The sequence below is a fragment of the Elaeis guineensis genome, chromosome 5 (genome assembly GCF_000442705.2).
Source record: "Elaeis guineensis isolate ETL-2024a chromosome 5, EG11, whole genome shotgun sequence".
In the NCBI taxonomy this organism is placed as follows: domain Eukaryota; kingdom Viridiplantae; phylum Streptophyta; class Magnoliopsida; order Arecales; family Arecaceae; genus Elaeis; species Elaeis guineensis.
The window spans coordinates 4,656,042-4,673,224 of NC_025997.2; the positions used below are offsets into that span (position 1 = coordinate 4,656,042).

A 17,183-nucleotide genomic window follows, 5' to 3' on the forward strand; every position below is an offset into this window, starting at 1 on the left:
AAAAGCTTCCTCGACTGTCAAAAAAGAAGAGAGAAAGAAAGAATAACGAAAAGAAAAGCTTCATACACACAATAAATACCTGCCAATGACTAATAACTCTTGTACCATCTGCACGAACAGAGAAGATATATAGAAGGCGTGCAATGAAGAGTGCCGAGCCAGAAAGGAAATTCATCATAAATGACATAATTAAGTCATAAACGGGCAAATTGAAGGAGAGGTAAAGAGATGCAATATTGCTAATTAACTTAATTCACATGCTTCTGTTTATCTCTTTTGGTCCATTAAAATATATTATATCTGTAAAAACCGGGAAAAATCATGCAAAATTTGTTTTGTTTGCAAGGTAATTAAATTAAGTAGGGCCCTTCAAGTCTGTTGACTCCTATAACTAATTGATGGTGTAAATTTATTACTTGAAGAGAATGTGGTGCTCTTGGATTCCAAAGAATAATATGTAGATACATTCCTTAATTTCCTCTTTCGAATTTGTTCTGCTTCCGCTAGCTGCTATATTGACACGTTATCTTCCAGCAAACATCTACTTGAATTGCCATGATGTTGCAAAATCGGCCACATGATTGTCTTCTCTAAAGATGTGGGATGCTTTGAATATTCCCATGTTCTATTTGAAGCATGTAGTTAGAAAAGCAATTCTACGCACATGCACACTTAATTACAGCCTTTCATGCATGAGCGCATATGGTCATGCGCAATTAACACTGTATAGGATGCTAATTATAAGAGCGGTATGCTAATTATAAGAGCGGTGGAATTGGAGGGCTGGCTTGCCTCACCCATATGGTTATAGATAATGATGTGTCAGTGTGTCAAGGGTTGTCGAAGGCATCGCCTCGGACCCCACGAAGTATTGTCCGTTTTGAGACGGCGTGTGCCCGCTACTGGGGACCACAGCTGCCGTCCCTCACGGTTTTGTCCTTCGGCCTGAGTGGCAGACAAAAAATGCCTCGTGAGAAAATGCGTGCTCGTATCCCACTTAAACACATGACACTCCAGAGTGCATTCGTATCCCCCACGGCCTATCCACAACACAGTCTCCTCACTTTGGAGAAGGCATGTGCTGGGATAGGGGGCAGGTGCTCCCTATCTGATGCGCCACTGATGTGTCAGTGTGTCAAGGGTCGTCGGAGGCATCACCTCAGATCCCATGAAGTATTATCCGCTCTGAGACGGCGTGTGCCCGCTACTGGGGATCACAGCCGCCGCCCCTCACGATTTTATCCTTCGGCCTAAGTGGCAGGAAAAAGGTGTCTCGTGAGGAAATGCGTGCTCGTATCCCACTTAAGCACATGACACTTCAGAGTGTGTCCGATGTAGGACTATTAAGGATAGGTCTCCTCATGGTCTATCCATAATAGATACATATGAAAAATTTATAGGTAGTATTCGTAGGAGTGTTTATGCACACTACGTGCAGAGATTTACCAGCCAAAGCATCCCAAATGAAGAGTTTAAGTTTTTGTTTGACGACGCACTTAAGAGATTTATGCTAAGCTGAGATGGCAAGAACTTCATTGTCCAATGGCATTTTTCATAATTGTCAACAAGAAATAACATAATATTAAAAAAAATGCACAACATTCTCAGCGGCAGCCCCTAAATCCGTACCTTACATCAAGCTTCTTTTTTTTTGGTACAGATTACATCAAGCTTCTTTCCTTCCCTAGATACCCTCTCTAGTCCACCAATTATTTAATAATAATAGTAAATATTTTTATGCTTCGATTCTCTTCACATTTGGTCAACTTTTCTCCAATGCTCTATCAAATCATACATGCATACGTCATTTTGTCTCAGTTTGTAACAAAAACAAGTACCTTCTGAACCGAAATCTCCACTTAGAAGTCTCCAATCTGGGTTGTTCTTTCGGTGCATCAAGCAATGAAGACAAGGCGATAGCTAGCTGTTAAGGACGCAAAGGCCCATTGGGAAGAGGGACCACTTTGTGAACTGCCCTTTTTATCAAAGACCAGCTGAAAAATATGCACCAAGTCTTAGCAAAAAAATATGCACCAATCCCTTGCTCAAAAAGAAGATATACATCGAAGAGGCCAAGTTAACGTGACATCCCATGAGAGGACAAAGTTGTCCTTTTTCCTACCTAGCCTATTCTGGCATGATACGTGACTAGACGTTTAGATTCACATATTGGCTATTGCTAGCCAGCCACCTTCAAGTTCTAGGCTTCAAACCCTAACCCTTTCCTAGTTCATGTTAGATTCCACTAGGGTCTTCACTCTTCTTCTGTTCATTTTGGGAGTTTGCACCCTATGACCCTATCTATATATATCTTCTTCTTTCTTGCGAATTTGATGCATGACAGAAGCTCCATAGGCATCAAGCTCGGATGTCCATGTTGGAGATTTGGTGCATGCATGGTATAACTCTCGGATATCCATGCTTAAGGGACCATATCCAAATGACAAAGGTGCCTTCATTATATTTGCTTCAACCACTCAAAGACCCAACCGTAGCTTAGCCCAGCGCTTTGGAACCATTAATTCTTCGCACAAGGGAGGTCGATTGTCCCAGGCCATTTTCTTGGTAAAGAAAAAAAAAATGACAATTTGACATGTACCCACATTATAGGAACTAGCTAGTGGCCATTTGACACGTACCCACATTATAGGAACTTGCTAGTGGCATGCAGGCATAGACTAGAGAAAGGTCGGGCATTGATGACATGTGCTTTCAATTCAAGATCGAGGAAATAATGAGTCAATTCAAAGGATAAATGATACCCTATATGGCATGCATCATCACAACTGTTCGTTCCTGTGGTGTGCAATTATGCAGTGCATCCAATGCAATGCAGGATATAATTGCCGTGCAAAAGAGGCATTGGATGTTGGGAAAGTTGGATCTAAATGGAGTTGATTGAAGATTTTTCAAATATGAGGTGATGAATGGTTGCCCCATCCATTTTAACCTCACAAATTGCTCATTATTGACGGCCAAGGTGGTGTGGAATGGAACGTTTTATGATAAATAGGTAGTTGCATTGTAATGTTACAGGACGTTCCTTCCTGATGACTGACATAACTGCTGTAGTTGTGCTGCATCAGACAAGATGCAATTTTGCCTTCAAAAGAACAGTCATTGTGGCCAATAATTAGTTATTGGGGATCACTGTAGTGCAATTTAGTTGGTGTCCTCTGTCGAGTATAAATTGACAAACAGATAGGCTGTGTGTGATTTCAACTTCAAGTCAAATAATTTATTTTTATGTGTTTTTTTTTTTTTTTTTTGGTGTGCAAGAGAGCGCGAGCATGCCATGTGAATGTCAAAATTATTATGCTTTTATGATTGCTTTTGTTCTCGGCAAGAGAGTCCATTCATTCCTGGGTCCCAATGGACGGGGCTACCTCACGGAGCAGGACGTAGGTCAAATTACATCTACGTCCTCAAATTTGGAAATCTAGAGTTTTTTTTTTTTTTTTTAATGCAATATATAAAAATTCACCTACAATCACAAACGTAAAATTTATCATAAATTCTCATTATTTAACTAATTTGAGTTCCAGTGCATCAACAGAAATATCAATATATCTTGTCAGTGGAATGAAATCTTTCATTTCCATAAAATTACTAAAATAATTTTTTTTTTTTCATTTTATTAGCTGGAGTGCAACCGGCTGACTCAACTAGTTTAGCTCCAAAGAATACCGTATGTGTTTTAGAAATAAACTAATTTATTATCAAAATAAGGATGTATGAATGAATTAACAATGATAAACTGAAAAGTTAAAATTTATGATATTTGGTGGGTTCAAATAATTTGAAAGTTCTGCTAACATCAATAACATTCTTATTATTTCTCTACGTATGCATTTTGTTATATATATATTAGGTTGATTTATTTGACAATTTATAGTTGAGCTTGGTATTGCTACCACAATCATGATTAAAGATGATTTCTAAGTACCAGACAAAAGACTCCATTACAATTGCAATTTCAATTAATGTGAATTTCAAGCAGCATTTTTATTCTCAGAGAGAGAGAGAGAGAGAGAGAGAGAGAGAGAGAATCTAAAGGGGTGCTGGCTGGGTTCGACTTTGGTTGAATGATGCAGGCATCATCACCTTATAATTTACTTCCCAACTGAAATGGTAGACAGGAAGACGTGGGACAAGCTGCGTGTCATTCCCCCTCTTCAATGACACTTCTACCAACCAAACACTCCACAGAACAGATGTGATATCTCCCGAATTCCTTCTCCCCCTCCTCTCTCTCTCTCTATATATATACATATATCTGACCAGTTTTAAACGCAAAAAAAAGGAAAAGCTTTTATATGGATAAAAAAGAAAAGTTAAAAAAAGTAAAAACAAAGTCGCAAAACCATTGACAGTTTGACACCCCAATTCAATGCCCTTCTCAGAACAACATCAGCATGACAGTACTTCCTTCCCTTCTCATCCCCAACTTTTTATACACCACCCACTTTGCTCCTCCCCCATTCTCCACACATCCCTTTTGTCTCTTGTCCCCCCCTCCTTCTCTCTCCTTTCCATTTGCCATCCTCCCTCATGCACCCAAAAGCTAGTAGGACACCCAGAAAGAGACAAGGCTAGGAGAAAAAGCAAGAGATAGAGAGAGCGAAAGATGCCTCAGGCTCCTTCAACAAGGTGGTGCCCAACCCCAGAGCAACTGATGATACTGGAAGAGATGTATAGGAGTGGAGTGCGGACTCCCACTGCTTCTCAGATACAGCAGATAACGGCCCACCTCTCCTATTACGGGAGGATTGAGGGAAAGAACGTGTTCTACTGGTTCCAGAACCACAAGGCCAGGGACCGGCAGAAGCTCCGGAGGAGACTCAGCAGGCACCACCACCTTCTCTTCTCCTGCACCCACCCACACTCTCTCCACCGCTTTCAGGAAACCTTCCATCCTCCACCACTTCCTCCTCCCCCTCCTCCTCCTCCTCTTCCATTCCACCACCAGACCCTACCTCACTTCCTCCACCACGTCCCCGTCAACTCCTCCTCCTCCTCCACTCTTTGTCATTGTTTCTCGGTAGGTAAATTTTTTTCCTACTCTTAACCAACTGCATGATGCTAAAACTAACACTAACACTGGCTACAATAAGTAGGCTAGCTTGTTCATATCTTTCTATAGTTATTGTTAGTTTATATATGACTTCTTGGACATGGTTATGGTTTATATCTTAATTTAGTGAGTCTCGTCGATGGTGTCACGTCAATGTGGTTTTTTTCTGTTGGACTCTTGGGTTGTCTTTATTTAGATACTAGAATATGGTACTCTTAATTCATGACTAGCTACTTTTAGCAAGATCTTAGAAGTAGAAGCAAAGTTAGTTTGTGGAGTTCCGTTTGACAAGACAGGGGTGATGGTTGTGGTAATTGTGGTTCGTGTCAAGCATTACCCTTTTCTTTCCGAGAAAGCCGTCTGGCATTGCCTTATCTACCTCATAGACCTTTTGTCACTTTTGCTTGGGTGGAAGACTTCTTCATATCTTTTGTGGATTTCGCTCACTATGTGCATTTCTTCTATTTGTTATTTGATTTTAGGGTTTCTGACACTACAATTAATGTAGTGCGCAACTTCATGCCCAGCATCCTTTAGCAAACTCTCTCATATTGACAACAAGAGGTACTGGTGAACTTGGAATTTATACAATACTTTTTTGACAAAATGGAGTAAAGAATACATGTGCTACTTATGATTCATATCCAACATGTCCTGTCCCATGGCTAGACGTTCAAAAGTTAATGTGGAGCTTAGTATCATATAGTTCTTCCATCCAACATTTAATTATTTCCAACTAATATTATTTGATAACCGAAATGGATGTAAGAGTATATCAGCATAACTTGACTATTTTATGTATGTTAATGTAGGCAGTTTTGAACACATATCAATACTATATAAATGGTGGGAGCAGCCCAAATCACTTAAGAGAAGCAAACCTAGATAGAATCTATACTATATATCTTTTCTAACTTAAATTAGCTAGTCACTGTTCTTGTTGGTGTTGTGGTGTAGGGAGGAGGCTCCCAAGTGGCAAACCAAGGACTAAATTTGCTCTGCAAACTGGAGACTGGAGGACGAGAAGAAACCCCAACGACGGCACATAACATGGAGTATGGGTATGAATGGATGGCGAAGATGGATGGAGGCTCGGCCGTTCCACTGTGTTGCCGGCCTCTCAAGACTCTGGACCTCTTTCCCACCAAGAGCACTGGGCTCAAGGATGAGGGCAGCACCAGCAAGTCTTCCTCATGCTCAACGTCCACAAACTTGTCTCCATAGCTGATGGCTGGCCTCTCTAACGGGCTAGATGCCTATCCACCTATATATATATATATATATATGGGCCTATCTGATATATATGTATCTCTGGATCTTTTCCTATGGCTTCTTTTCTTCTGCTGGTGATGCTAAGGCTGTTGTATGGTCTAGTAGAGAAGCTACTTGTGTAACTCAGTTCTGCATTCTGCATGCACTGTTCCCCTTCTGTTTAATTTCTTTTCCAAATTAGAGTCCATGGAACTCTTGGTTGGGGTCTCTGTTGCTTTCCACTCTTTTCTCTTTGGATTTGGATTTTCTGCTCTCATCTCTGTCTCTTGTTTCTAAAAGCTGCCAGGCCCTACATCAGTACTTGGAAGACTTGTTAATATCAGCCTTTAATGGTTTTAAGACCAGTCAATCAGACACCGTCTCTCTCTCTCTCTCTCTCTCTCTCTCTCTCTCTAGAGAGAGAGAAAGGAAGAGGTAGGACCTGAGGCCAAATGGTGTAGTAGACAAGACGGGGTCTTGGGAGTTGGGGTAATGGGCTGCCATTCTGTGTTTGGGATTGCGTAATGGCAGCCTTAATTTTTCAACTAGCGAGCAAAAGGTGTATAGAAAAAGTTGGGGAGAAAAGGGACCTCAGCAGGCCAAGATCCGATGATAATGGGGTTACAAAATTACGCGCATTTCACACAGCTTATAATGGCAAAAAGCCTCGAAAGAAAAAAAAAAAAAAAGTTTTATCTTTTTTTCGCTCTTGATCGATCCTCGGCTGCTTACTGGTTTCTAAATCTTCCATCAATCATAGGTTTATTTGAAATCATTTTTTTTATTTTTTTTAAATAAAATTATATCCAAAAACACATATATTTAAAAATTAATTATCAAATAATAATTATTTTTAAAAATATATATTTTTAAAAATTAATCATGTTGGATAATGATGTTTGTGGTTGAATTTTTAGTATTTATGAATTGATTTAGATCTTAATCGATGCTAGAGCTTAAACGAGAAGGCACGTAAAGATTTATATGAAAATATTTTTGGTTCTATATCAATTATGTATTGAATAGATTTTAGATATTTATATATAATTAAAAAAATTAAATAATATTTTTAAATTATTTTTTTAAATAATTTTAAGTTGTTATAAAAAATATATAAAAAAATTAAAATAGATGCCCCTCTTATGAGAGTGGCATATTTGTGGATACATTTTTACCAATATCATTTGCATGGAGTGAATGACTTGTTGTCCCTTCACGAGGGACGAATTGATAATTATAATTCATTTAGTTAGATTGAGTGGTGATTTGGAGGTGAATCTAGAATAATTAATTCTGTACATAATAAAAAGTATAGAATGGTATTCTTTGTGAGTCATTTTTATGAATATTGCATTTTGAGATATCATTCTCATGGACGCAGTGTTTCATGTAAATGTTGCTCTCCTATTGCATGTATATGTCGACATACATCCACATGGATATACACACATGCCTAAAATTCTCATGTCTCTTTCCTCCTTTTGCCATCCTCTTGGCAATATTCTTTAGGAATATTATCACAACCTTCACCATCACCCATGCCTCCCTTTACCATCTTTATATTCTCATCTTTAGTGGCATCATCATCCATGTTTGTGATTTCCATCTTTTCAATATTTGCTCATCAACGGCAACATTCTCTATTAACCCATTAGCAAACCATCACAATTATTTGTTGGTACTTATTTTTTTATCGTGGCAAACTTGGATAAGATTGAACAGATTTAGGCTCAGATTTGATCAAATCAAAACTAGACAATGATGATCTTATATTGATGATCCGAACCATTAAATGTGATCTACTATCTCAAAACTATTTGCATACCAAAAATAATATGATTTAAAGATCCCTAATCTATGTATCAAACGATCAAAAAATATATCTAATTCAATTTTATTTAGACTGTCCAATTTTTGACTACTTGATGCATAGGGTAGAAATCTCCAAATCATATAATTTTCTGTGTGCAAATAGTTTTGAGGCAGTAGATCACATTTAACGGTTTGGATCATTGATATAAGATTCTTATTATAGAGTTTTGATCTGATCTAAATCTGATCGACCTAATTATAGCCCAACTCTTTTTCATCGTGAGCCTGTTGTATATCTATGATATAAATATTAATATTATACCATTGGACTAGATAAAAAAAAAAAATGTTCACCGAATGGTACAAAGGATGTTTTGGCGAAAATGCACCATAAAAAATGTCACTCATGTAAGAGTCAACTAGTGACATCCTCATTAAATTGTTTTATATTTTTTTATATGTAAATTTTATTTCCTTTTCTCCAAAATAATTTTCATACACATTCAAATCCTATCTTTTTACCAAGTCTTGGATATAATAACTAATGATCATGGATAAACCATGGACAATTATCCCTTCATTATTGGGTAGAGTCATGTGGAAACACGTGAACATCTCGGTGCTGCAAGTCCATTTCATAAGCTAGTAGCTACCTATATTTTGCAATGGACAAGTAGCTGCAATTAAACAATCAAAATTCTCGTGTTGCTGATTAGTGGATGCAGCAGTATGGTACAAAAGGAAGAAAAGCAACCAAATGCAATGAGAGTCTAGTGAGGCAGCAAGTAAAACCATGGGCCTTCTCTGGGGCTTTATTTTGGTCTGAGGAGCATCCCTATATTGATGAGAAGAAATCTTCGTATCAGGAAATATCAATTTCCTTTATTATGAATTTATGATAAACTGACCCCTTAATTAGCATAATTCAATTCAATAAACCGTAGTCATTTCTTGGTCTTTATTTTGGTACGAGGAGAATTACTATACATTGATGAGAGAGAAAATTTATAAAGGGAAATATTAAAATCCTTTATTATGATATAGCGACTCCATAATTAGCATAGCTCATGCCTGCTAGAGTGGTTAAAGTATTTAAATTCTCCCAAAATTTAATAACAATAAAGAACCAATCTAGATGTGTTTCTCGCCTGTCAAACAAGGCTTAACCCTTTTGTTGTTATTAAAGATGGCATGTGACAAGAAAAGAAACCCTGCTGATAGAACTTAGTAAACATTACTACTTTGCATCAACTCTCCATCCCAGTATAGATCTGGTGCAGAGCGTAATAACTCGTGATGATTTCCTGAGTGACTAAGTCATGCACCATTAATTATTGGAGCCCTCCGGATTTCCATACAATCGTTTCAGCTAGGAATAAATGATACTAAATTCTATTCATATGTCTTTACTTTGGCACAGAAATTTTTCTTCTCTTTGTTGCCCTTTTATTTCTTCTCTATCAAGCCTTATCTCTGTATATCACCTGCTTGTTGCTAGGCAAGGACATTCTTGGTCTTGAACTACTGGTGCCATCCTTATATCATCCCAGTTCGCAAAGAAAAAGAAATCTCACCATCATTCTTGTGGACCATTGGAAGGAAGAGCATGAACTAACCTTGCTTTCAAAATGACTAAAAATTCGACATCAAAATGGAAGTTTTTAGCTTTGCATGGAAGCTAACCCATGTCCTGTATCTCAGTGTCTCCTTTTTTTTATTTGGATTCATACTCTAAATCTTTATTGTGCACATATAGCAAAATTAACATTGGATAATCTATCTGGTGCTTGCTTTTGATAACCCATTAAGCCAACAATTCATGCAACTTGTTCCACTTAATCATGCATAAGACATATGCACTGGATGATAGGTGACAAGCTTATGGTAACTTTGATTCGTGTTTGCTGCCAAAGACTCTCCTTGGATGCCGAATCCCAAATGGAGTAACCTCGACCTCGCAATTGTCGATCCCATGCCAGACTCGACGAGGAAGGAACCTTCGAAAATAGAATGAGTTAGAGGACAGCTTGGCTGCACCTGTCACTACCACTTGAGCTTGACCAGGCCTCCAATCATCATCACCTCTATGCTTCAGATAGAAGTAGCAAACTTGTGAATGGATGCACTTGCCAGTGATCTTGAACACATCAATTGAGCATTCTTGAAATGGTACTCTTGGCACATCATCGAGCACCATTGGACCTAACTCATCGACCCATTTTGTGTGTTTGGTTTTGAGATGACGTACTAAGATATCTGTCGAGTTCGAGTCACCGAATCTTAAGCTTACTTGGTCTGCTGTGCCTGCCCCTTTGGTACATGTAGTTTCAATTAAGATCGTGTAATTACAACTATCCTGTAAAAGAATGTAAGAACTGTCAATGAGCATGATTGGAGCGAATTTTTCTGTATTATTATTGTGCAAACTACATGAAAAAAGCTCGCACAAACGGGGTTCATATGAAATCATACTAAATAACAGCTATTTTGATTTGCTATAGTCCCTGAAATTTAGTCTAATATTCTAAAAATTAAATTATCATTTTATTTAAATAATATGATTTAGATCATAATGCCATGAATGATAATATTACCATAAAATCATATAATGGTCACAATGCCAATTATTTAGACAATCATCTCTTAAAAGTTAAGCATCGGTATTATTTATAAATCTATTTTAGTTAATCATATTCAGAATCATATCACACAAATAAAAGATATATTTTTAGAAATTCTGCAATGCCTTCATTTTACCATCGTGAGCCATTATGTACCACAAAATTATCAATAATAGTTTGTAGGATAAACCAAAATGAGATAGTTATCCACCATCCTCTTTGGGGTTTTTTTCCTGAGAAAAAGGTTGTGTTTAATATTTTAAATTATAAGGCCCCAATAGGTTTCCCAACTTTCATGAGAACATCAAGTCGGCAAACAAGACCGATTGTTACAAATAAATAAAGCCGGCAACAGGTGCAGAATTCTTTGGTAAAAGGACCACATCTTTTTGCCGACTTTAGGGGTAAGAAGCAACTGAAGCATACCCACCTTTGTGGAGTCGCGCGACACCGACCCTCCGCTACGCTTCTCCAAATCCGCCTCCAAAGTAGCGGCAGCGGTACTCAAAAAGAGAACGAGGAGGAGCAAGAGGAGTCCGCCCCCGCCAGCGGCACCACCGAACCCGAATTGCGCCACCCCTCTACTCCTCTCCATCTCTTCCCCTTCCTCTCTCTCGCTCGCCCTCTTCTTATATTACGCCCTCTCCCCGCTCTCTCTCTCTCTCTCTCTCTCTGTGTCTATGTTCCCTTCCTTCATGGCATCATAAAGAGGCGATTCGATTCGATCTGGTATGCTTTTCTCCGCTCAGTTCTTCCTTTTCTTCTTGGATCTTCGCCTTTTCTTTAGAAAAATGTGATTTTTATGCTGATCAGATTGTTTGCTTGATGGAGAACTGATCCTTTATCTCGGTCTGGTGTCTTGTTTGCCCATTCTTTTGGTTATTTTAAATCATTATGTTAATATTAAATCTAAAAGTAGGATAACCCGTGCTTAGGGTTTTGGGATCTCTTTTTTCTGGGCATTTATTCTTAGTAAGGAGCGGAACAAAGAGGCGGAATCCCTAATTTGATGTCTATAGAACAATTGCTTTTAGTATTAGCGGCTTTTCTTGCGGTTATCACCGCTGTTGCAGTGAAATGTTCTCAATTAACGAGTTTGTAGACACATATTAATAATTAGATTAAGAAATATGGGATTGGTTTTTCTAATCATGAAATCTAGCAGAAAAAATTCACTGTTTTGAGTGATGTATCAATCAGGTATTTGGCTTCTATCAAGAACCTTACGAAGTTTAATAAGTTTTCCATAGGATTTGTAGGTCCATTTTCTGATTGGATGCAAGTTTTAATGCAATGTTTCATCATCGAGGTCCTTTTTATGCTTTTCTATTGTACACACAAAAAGGATGACAATTTTGGGCGAGATCAGTTGTTGGTTATCCTAGTTTAGTTTCTATTAGTGGTGGATTTCATGATTAAGTTCACTTGAAGTGTTTTCCCCCTAACTTTTTTTTCCTTTTGTCATGTGTCTTATTTTGCTTTCTATAGGTGGTGTATCTTTGCTTCCTAGTCCCTCCAGATTTTTCATATTTTTGCTGCAAGGTATAATTTGCTCATTCAGGGCTGAATTCTGGGCAAATTTTCTTTTCAGTGGACTGGGTTGAATGTAGGTGATAATCATCAAGGAAAGGATTTAGATGGTTTCACTGACAATGAGGAATTATAAAAGCCTTTGCGCTGTGTTTTCCCAAAATTTGAAGAAAACAATAAGGTTCTGGATTTTTCCCCACATTTTTCTATTTTAATGCATCATTCGTGGATTCCATGGCTTCCAGTTATATTTCAGGGCTTGAGAATTTGTTTGTATGATCAATGGTTCTATTGTTTCTTGATGTTCAGAGTCACTATTATCACCAAAAACCAGAGTGTCCGAGTAAAATAATCAGGAAATGACCATTCCATTCCAAGACAGGATAACCTTTTATCTCACGCCACCTACGGCATATAAAGCAGTGTATCTTATTCTTCTCAAAAATTGCATGAATTTGATAGCAAGTTTGTGAAAAAATCATCTTCCTTTGATAGAGTGTCCTTGAGATAAGAACTGTTATCATGAATCACCTGTTTGGTGTTTTGGAAACTACGTCTAGATAGAACTGTAAAAGATTTGTCAGCATGAAAGAATTTACTGGTAGTCTTTTAGATGAACCTGCTGTCGTACTTTTTTTCATCATATATTGTCCCTACTTGGTAGTTTGCATATCAGAATCTTCCTTGTCAATTGTTCCTACTTCCTTAAGCTGTGCCAATGGCACAGATTGATATGGAGAACAGATGTAGCATGTTCTATGGTGCATCAATATACGTAAACAGCAGCCAGAAAAAAATATATGTGAGTTTCTCAGAGGTTTTTCCACATATTATTAGGAGTTGTAGCCTCAGGAGAGGTTGGTGAATAACCTTAAATTAGGCATTTGACATTCTAGGAATTATAATAGCTGGTGAATCTTTGCAAGTCATATTTTCATGAATCTGAATCTATCAATTGGATCTTTCAATAATTCATTTTTTTTGGATGGTAATGACAACTAAGTTACTTATTTTGATTTCATTCTTCCTGTAATAAGGGAATTCCTTGCACCTTCAAAAGTAGTTCTTTTTGCTAGTTGAAGTTTGGAGTTCAGCAATCTGCTCTTCTCCTTGGTTTTTTTGCAATTTCATCTGTCATTATGGAATTTATTTGCCTTCTAATAACCATGTTGTGTTTTAGTAGGCTAGGCTTCACAGCATTACCATTGGAGAGATGATATCTCCCACTTCTTTTGTATTTCTACCTTTATCATGCTACCATGGGATTTCTTATGTATTTTTTATAATTATACTTTGTTTATTTGTCTGCAACCCCTCAGGAACACATGAAGCAATGAGACATATATAATAAGATGGAAAGGTTGGAGATAATTTGTTGGCGATTATCTTTCTCCATTAAAAGTAAATTCATTTGGGAGATGATGTTGTATGATGATTGGTTGAACAGGAAAAAACCTAGTAATGTTTGCCAGGACAGGATGGTTAAACTCTAAAATTTTTGGAATGTAAAACAAATTTTGGAAAAATACTCTTGTGGTATTATGTTAGGACTCCCTCAATCTTGTTTTCTCAAGAACTTCGCTAGTTATAAAGTGGGACCTCTATGAGAGGTTTTAGTTTCAAATAGTGCTAAACTGTTAATATAAATTTGTAATATCTGACATAGAACAAAAGAATTCTGAGGTTTTTTCTGTTCCTTTGCTTCATTAGCCTTTCCATTATAAAATATTAAAGATTTATGAAGTACTACATGATCTGCTAATATATGATTGTCAGACAACAAAACAGAGTAGCACTGAGTACTAAAACACTATAATTCTGCATTGATGCTATCTATTTCTTATATTCTTCAACCGTGTTTGGTACTTTCTGCTCAATACACCAGATAATGATCATCTCAATTTTTTGAATATCTTATGCTTCGTTTGTAGCAATAGATTCTCTCTGTTGTGAATCATCACAAATGAAACAAATCATGATACTTGTCTCTTTTCTTACGGACTGCAGGGTAGTTTGAGATGGGAATAATCAAGAACAGTTTCTCATTTTTACTGGGAACTGGTTGTGGTATATACATTGCTCAGAATTATAATATCCCTAACATAAAGAAACTTGCATATACATGGCTTGATAGGGCAAAGCAAGTTGAAGAGACTTACAGGAAGCGTAAAAAGAAAGGTGAAGACTAGTAGTTGTTGTATAATCTTTTTATGCTCATGGCATCACAAATATCAGAGGAGAGATGGGTAACCAAGGAAATATCACATGAATAATGTAGCGCAAAACTGAAATGCTTGCTGCAGCAATCACATAAAGTGGTCAAGCCTGTAACTGCAAGTGATATTCTTATAATTATCATAATTTTTTTTGTTGTGAGTTGCTTAAATTTCAAATTTATGGATACACTTATGATGGATGCTGCACTATTCGTTTGGTAATTATTGTGCCATGTTATTGTTGAACAATATTTCATCTGTTCCGAATGATTTGGCTAATTCATGAGCATATAAGAAATTTGCTTGCTGAGACTGGGCATAGAAGATGATTCTGCCAGGGATGCCTTACAGTGATTTGCTACACTTAGAGACATTTGGCCGAAAGATGGAAAGAGAGACGAAAGTGTGGTGAAGCACATCCTAGCAATTATGTGAGAACTACTTTATGAACTGCTGCATCAGGTATTCCTTCTAATTTATCCCAGCAAAGAACACATGGATCGGCTCAGGAAGTGCTAAAACACATCACATAGGCAACGCATGACCCATGTAACAAAAACAACCTGTGATAGCTCGGCCCGGCCCATGTAACAAAGCTCAAAAAAGAAAGAAAAGAAAAGAAAAGAAAACAGAGGAGAAGGCTCCCTTTGGGAGTCTTTTTCCTCCTCTCGTCGGCTCCCAATCGGAGTCGGAAACGAGCTCCCTCCGACTCTATTTAAAGAGGAGATCTCTCTTCTCTCCCTTCCACCAAAGATCATAAGCTCAGTCGGCGGCAATCGTCAGAAAATCACCGCGGAAGATCCGTCCCTGTGCCTGTCCAATTGCTCGCGGGAAAAACTTTGCCGGTGTTGGAGGTAAGCCTCCTCCCCTTTTTCTCTTCTCCCATTTTCTTTCCATGTCTTTGTACATGCTCGCCGGCGACCGGAGTCGTTGGATTTTGTTGCGGAAGAACCTCTATATTTTTACCGTTTTTCTTTGATTTTCGGTGCCGGTGGTAATCGCCGACCACCGGTTTGGCTCTCCTAGTGTTGTTGAGTCGTCCCTCTCCTGCCGACGGCCGTCCCACGCCGGTTGCACCGTCGGTTGGCCAGCCAACAGGGGATTGAGAGATCCCCTGTTTCGGTCCAAAGGAAGCTCGAGAAGAAGAAAAGAAGAAGAAGGAGGAGGAAAAGAAAAGAAAAAGAAAAGAAAAAGAAAAGAAAAAAAAAAAAGAAAGAAAAATAAAATAATAATAATAAAAAGGATTTTCTCTCCTCTCTCTTTCGTGAAGAAAAAAAAAAAGAAAGAAAGAGAGAAAGAAAAGAAGAAAAAAATAAAATAAATAAATTAATTAATAATGATATAAATAATAAAATATGAGAAAGAGAGTTTCTCTCTCTTTCCTCTCTTTTTTCAGACTGAACTAGTATTTTCTCTCTCTAAAATTGAACTTTCTCTCTCTACTTTCTCTCTCCAGAATCCTCTCTAGATTATTTTTCTCTCCTAAGATTTTTAGAATTTTGAGAAGAATGATGATGAACTTAAATGATCCTCGTGATGGATTTTTGATCTGTGATCGTCGGACGGTACACCTACATCCACTTTGATAAGATCAGATATTTTAAGATTCTATTTTTTTATGATTTTATTGAATTATCCACATGATAATTTGAGCATGATTTGATCTGATCGATCGGATTTATTGAATCATATTGTCTGAAAAATTCAAGATGGATTTTCTCTCTCTAAAATTTTCTCTCTCTAAAATATTCTCTCTCTTGATTGATTCTCTCTCTAAAAAGGTTAGTGAATGAAGAAATTTTTTTTAATAGTCCTGATCTGATTCTAATGAAGAATTCTGATCCATGATTGTCAGACAGTGTACTGGCACCCATCTTGATCAGACCATGAATCTTTAGATTTGATCATCCATGATCCCGACTTAATCATGATTTGATCATGTTGATTTCATCACTTGAGATATTGGACCAATCGTAATATTGGATTGTGTCACTTGATCAATTCGAATTGTACCTCATGAATTCTCTCTCCTCTGATTGTCTCTCTCCACTTGATTTTATGAAATCAATGAAGAAACCTCGGTCCTATCACTTCTTATCCGATTTGATCTGATAGTCAAACTTGAGATCGTTTAGGTCCTAATTAGATTTTGATTAGATGAAATTAGATGATCGGATCCAATCTAAACCGTTGAAATATGGTATTCGTATTCTTTCTAATTATTGAAATTGATTCTGTATAGGATTGTGGATGTTTGATCATGGGATATCGCGATATGATCTACGAACAAAATTTTTGGAAGAAAATTTATAGAATTATGTAGATTTATTGGAATGCGTTCGAGGTAAGTAATGTTTCACTTTTTCTAGATTTATCGGCAAATTATAATAAATTTTTCTGACATGATTTGTGAAACGATGCATGAATTGGATGAATGGTATTTTGTTATAAAAATATCTTATTTGAAATGTTATGATGAAGCATGATTGAATATATTGATTTCATGATGTATTATATTGATTGATTTCGATACTATATGATTATATATTTTATTATCGAAATTAGAATATGAAATATGATTTATGAAGAATTATGATATAAGAAATATTATGAATTGACAACCTGACTATATAAAGGACCCTGCCAATGGAGGCATATACGTTGGCAATTGATTTGTTC

At 37.2% G+C, this 17,183-nt stretch overlaps 2 protein-coding genes and 1 long non-coding RNA gene across 3 annotated transcripts; 2 read left to right on the top strand and 1 right to left on the bottom strand.

Moving 5' to 3' along the window:
- Positions 1-4,342: 4,342 nt before the first annotated feature.
- On the top strand, positions 4,343-6,324 carry LOC105036709 (WUSCHEL-related homeobox 3). Its single transcript, XM_010912451.4, has 2 exons — positions 4,343-5,041; positions 6,032-6,324. Exons 1-2 carry the CDS (start codon positions 4,628-4,630, stop codon positions 6,296-6,298), a joined length of 681 nt encoding a protein of 226 aa, XP_010910753.1. The 5' UTR covers positions 4,343-4,627; the 3' UTR covers positions 6,299-6,324.
- Positions 6,325-9,825: 3,501 nt separating this feature from the next.
- Positions 9,826-11,353, bottom strand: LOC140857890 (embryo-specific protein ATS3A-like). Its single transcript, XM_073257212.1, has 2 exons — positions 11,189-11,353; positions 9,826-10,493 (listed from the first exon to the last, which is right to left on the bottom strand). The coding sequence occupies exons 1-2, from the start codon at positions 11,351-11,353 to the stop codon at positions 10,017-10,019; spliced, it is 642 nt and encodes a 213-aa protein (XP_073113313.1). The 3' UTR covers positions 9,826-10,016.
- LOC105044529 (uncharacterized) lies at positions 11,177-14,681 on the top strand. The gene is made up of 2 exons (XR_831922.4): positions 11,177-11,487; positions 14,296-14,681. It is a non-coding gene; the product is annotated as an uncharacterized lncRNA (long non-coding RNA).
- Positions 14,682-17,183: the final 2,502 nt, after the last annotated feature.

Coding starts and splice junctions, on each gene's coding strand:
- LOC105036709 (XM_010912451.4), top strand. CDS start 4,628: ATGCCTCAGGCTCCTTCAACAAGGTGGTGCCCAACCCCAGAGCAACTG. Junction 5,042..6,031: donor CTCTTTGTCATTGTTTCTCG/GTAGGTAAATTT, acceptor GTTGTGGTGTAG/GGAGGAGGCTCCCAAGTGGC.
- LOC140857890 (XM_073257212.1), bottom strand. CDS start 11,353: ATGGAGAGGAGTAGAGGGGTGGCGCAATTCGGGTTCGGTGGTGCCGCT. Junction 10,494..11,188: donor TGTCGCGCGACTCCACAAAG/GTGGGTATGCTT, acceptor ATTCTTTTACAG/GATAGTTGTAATTACACGAT.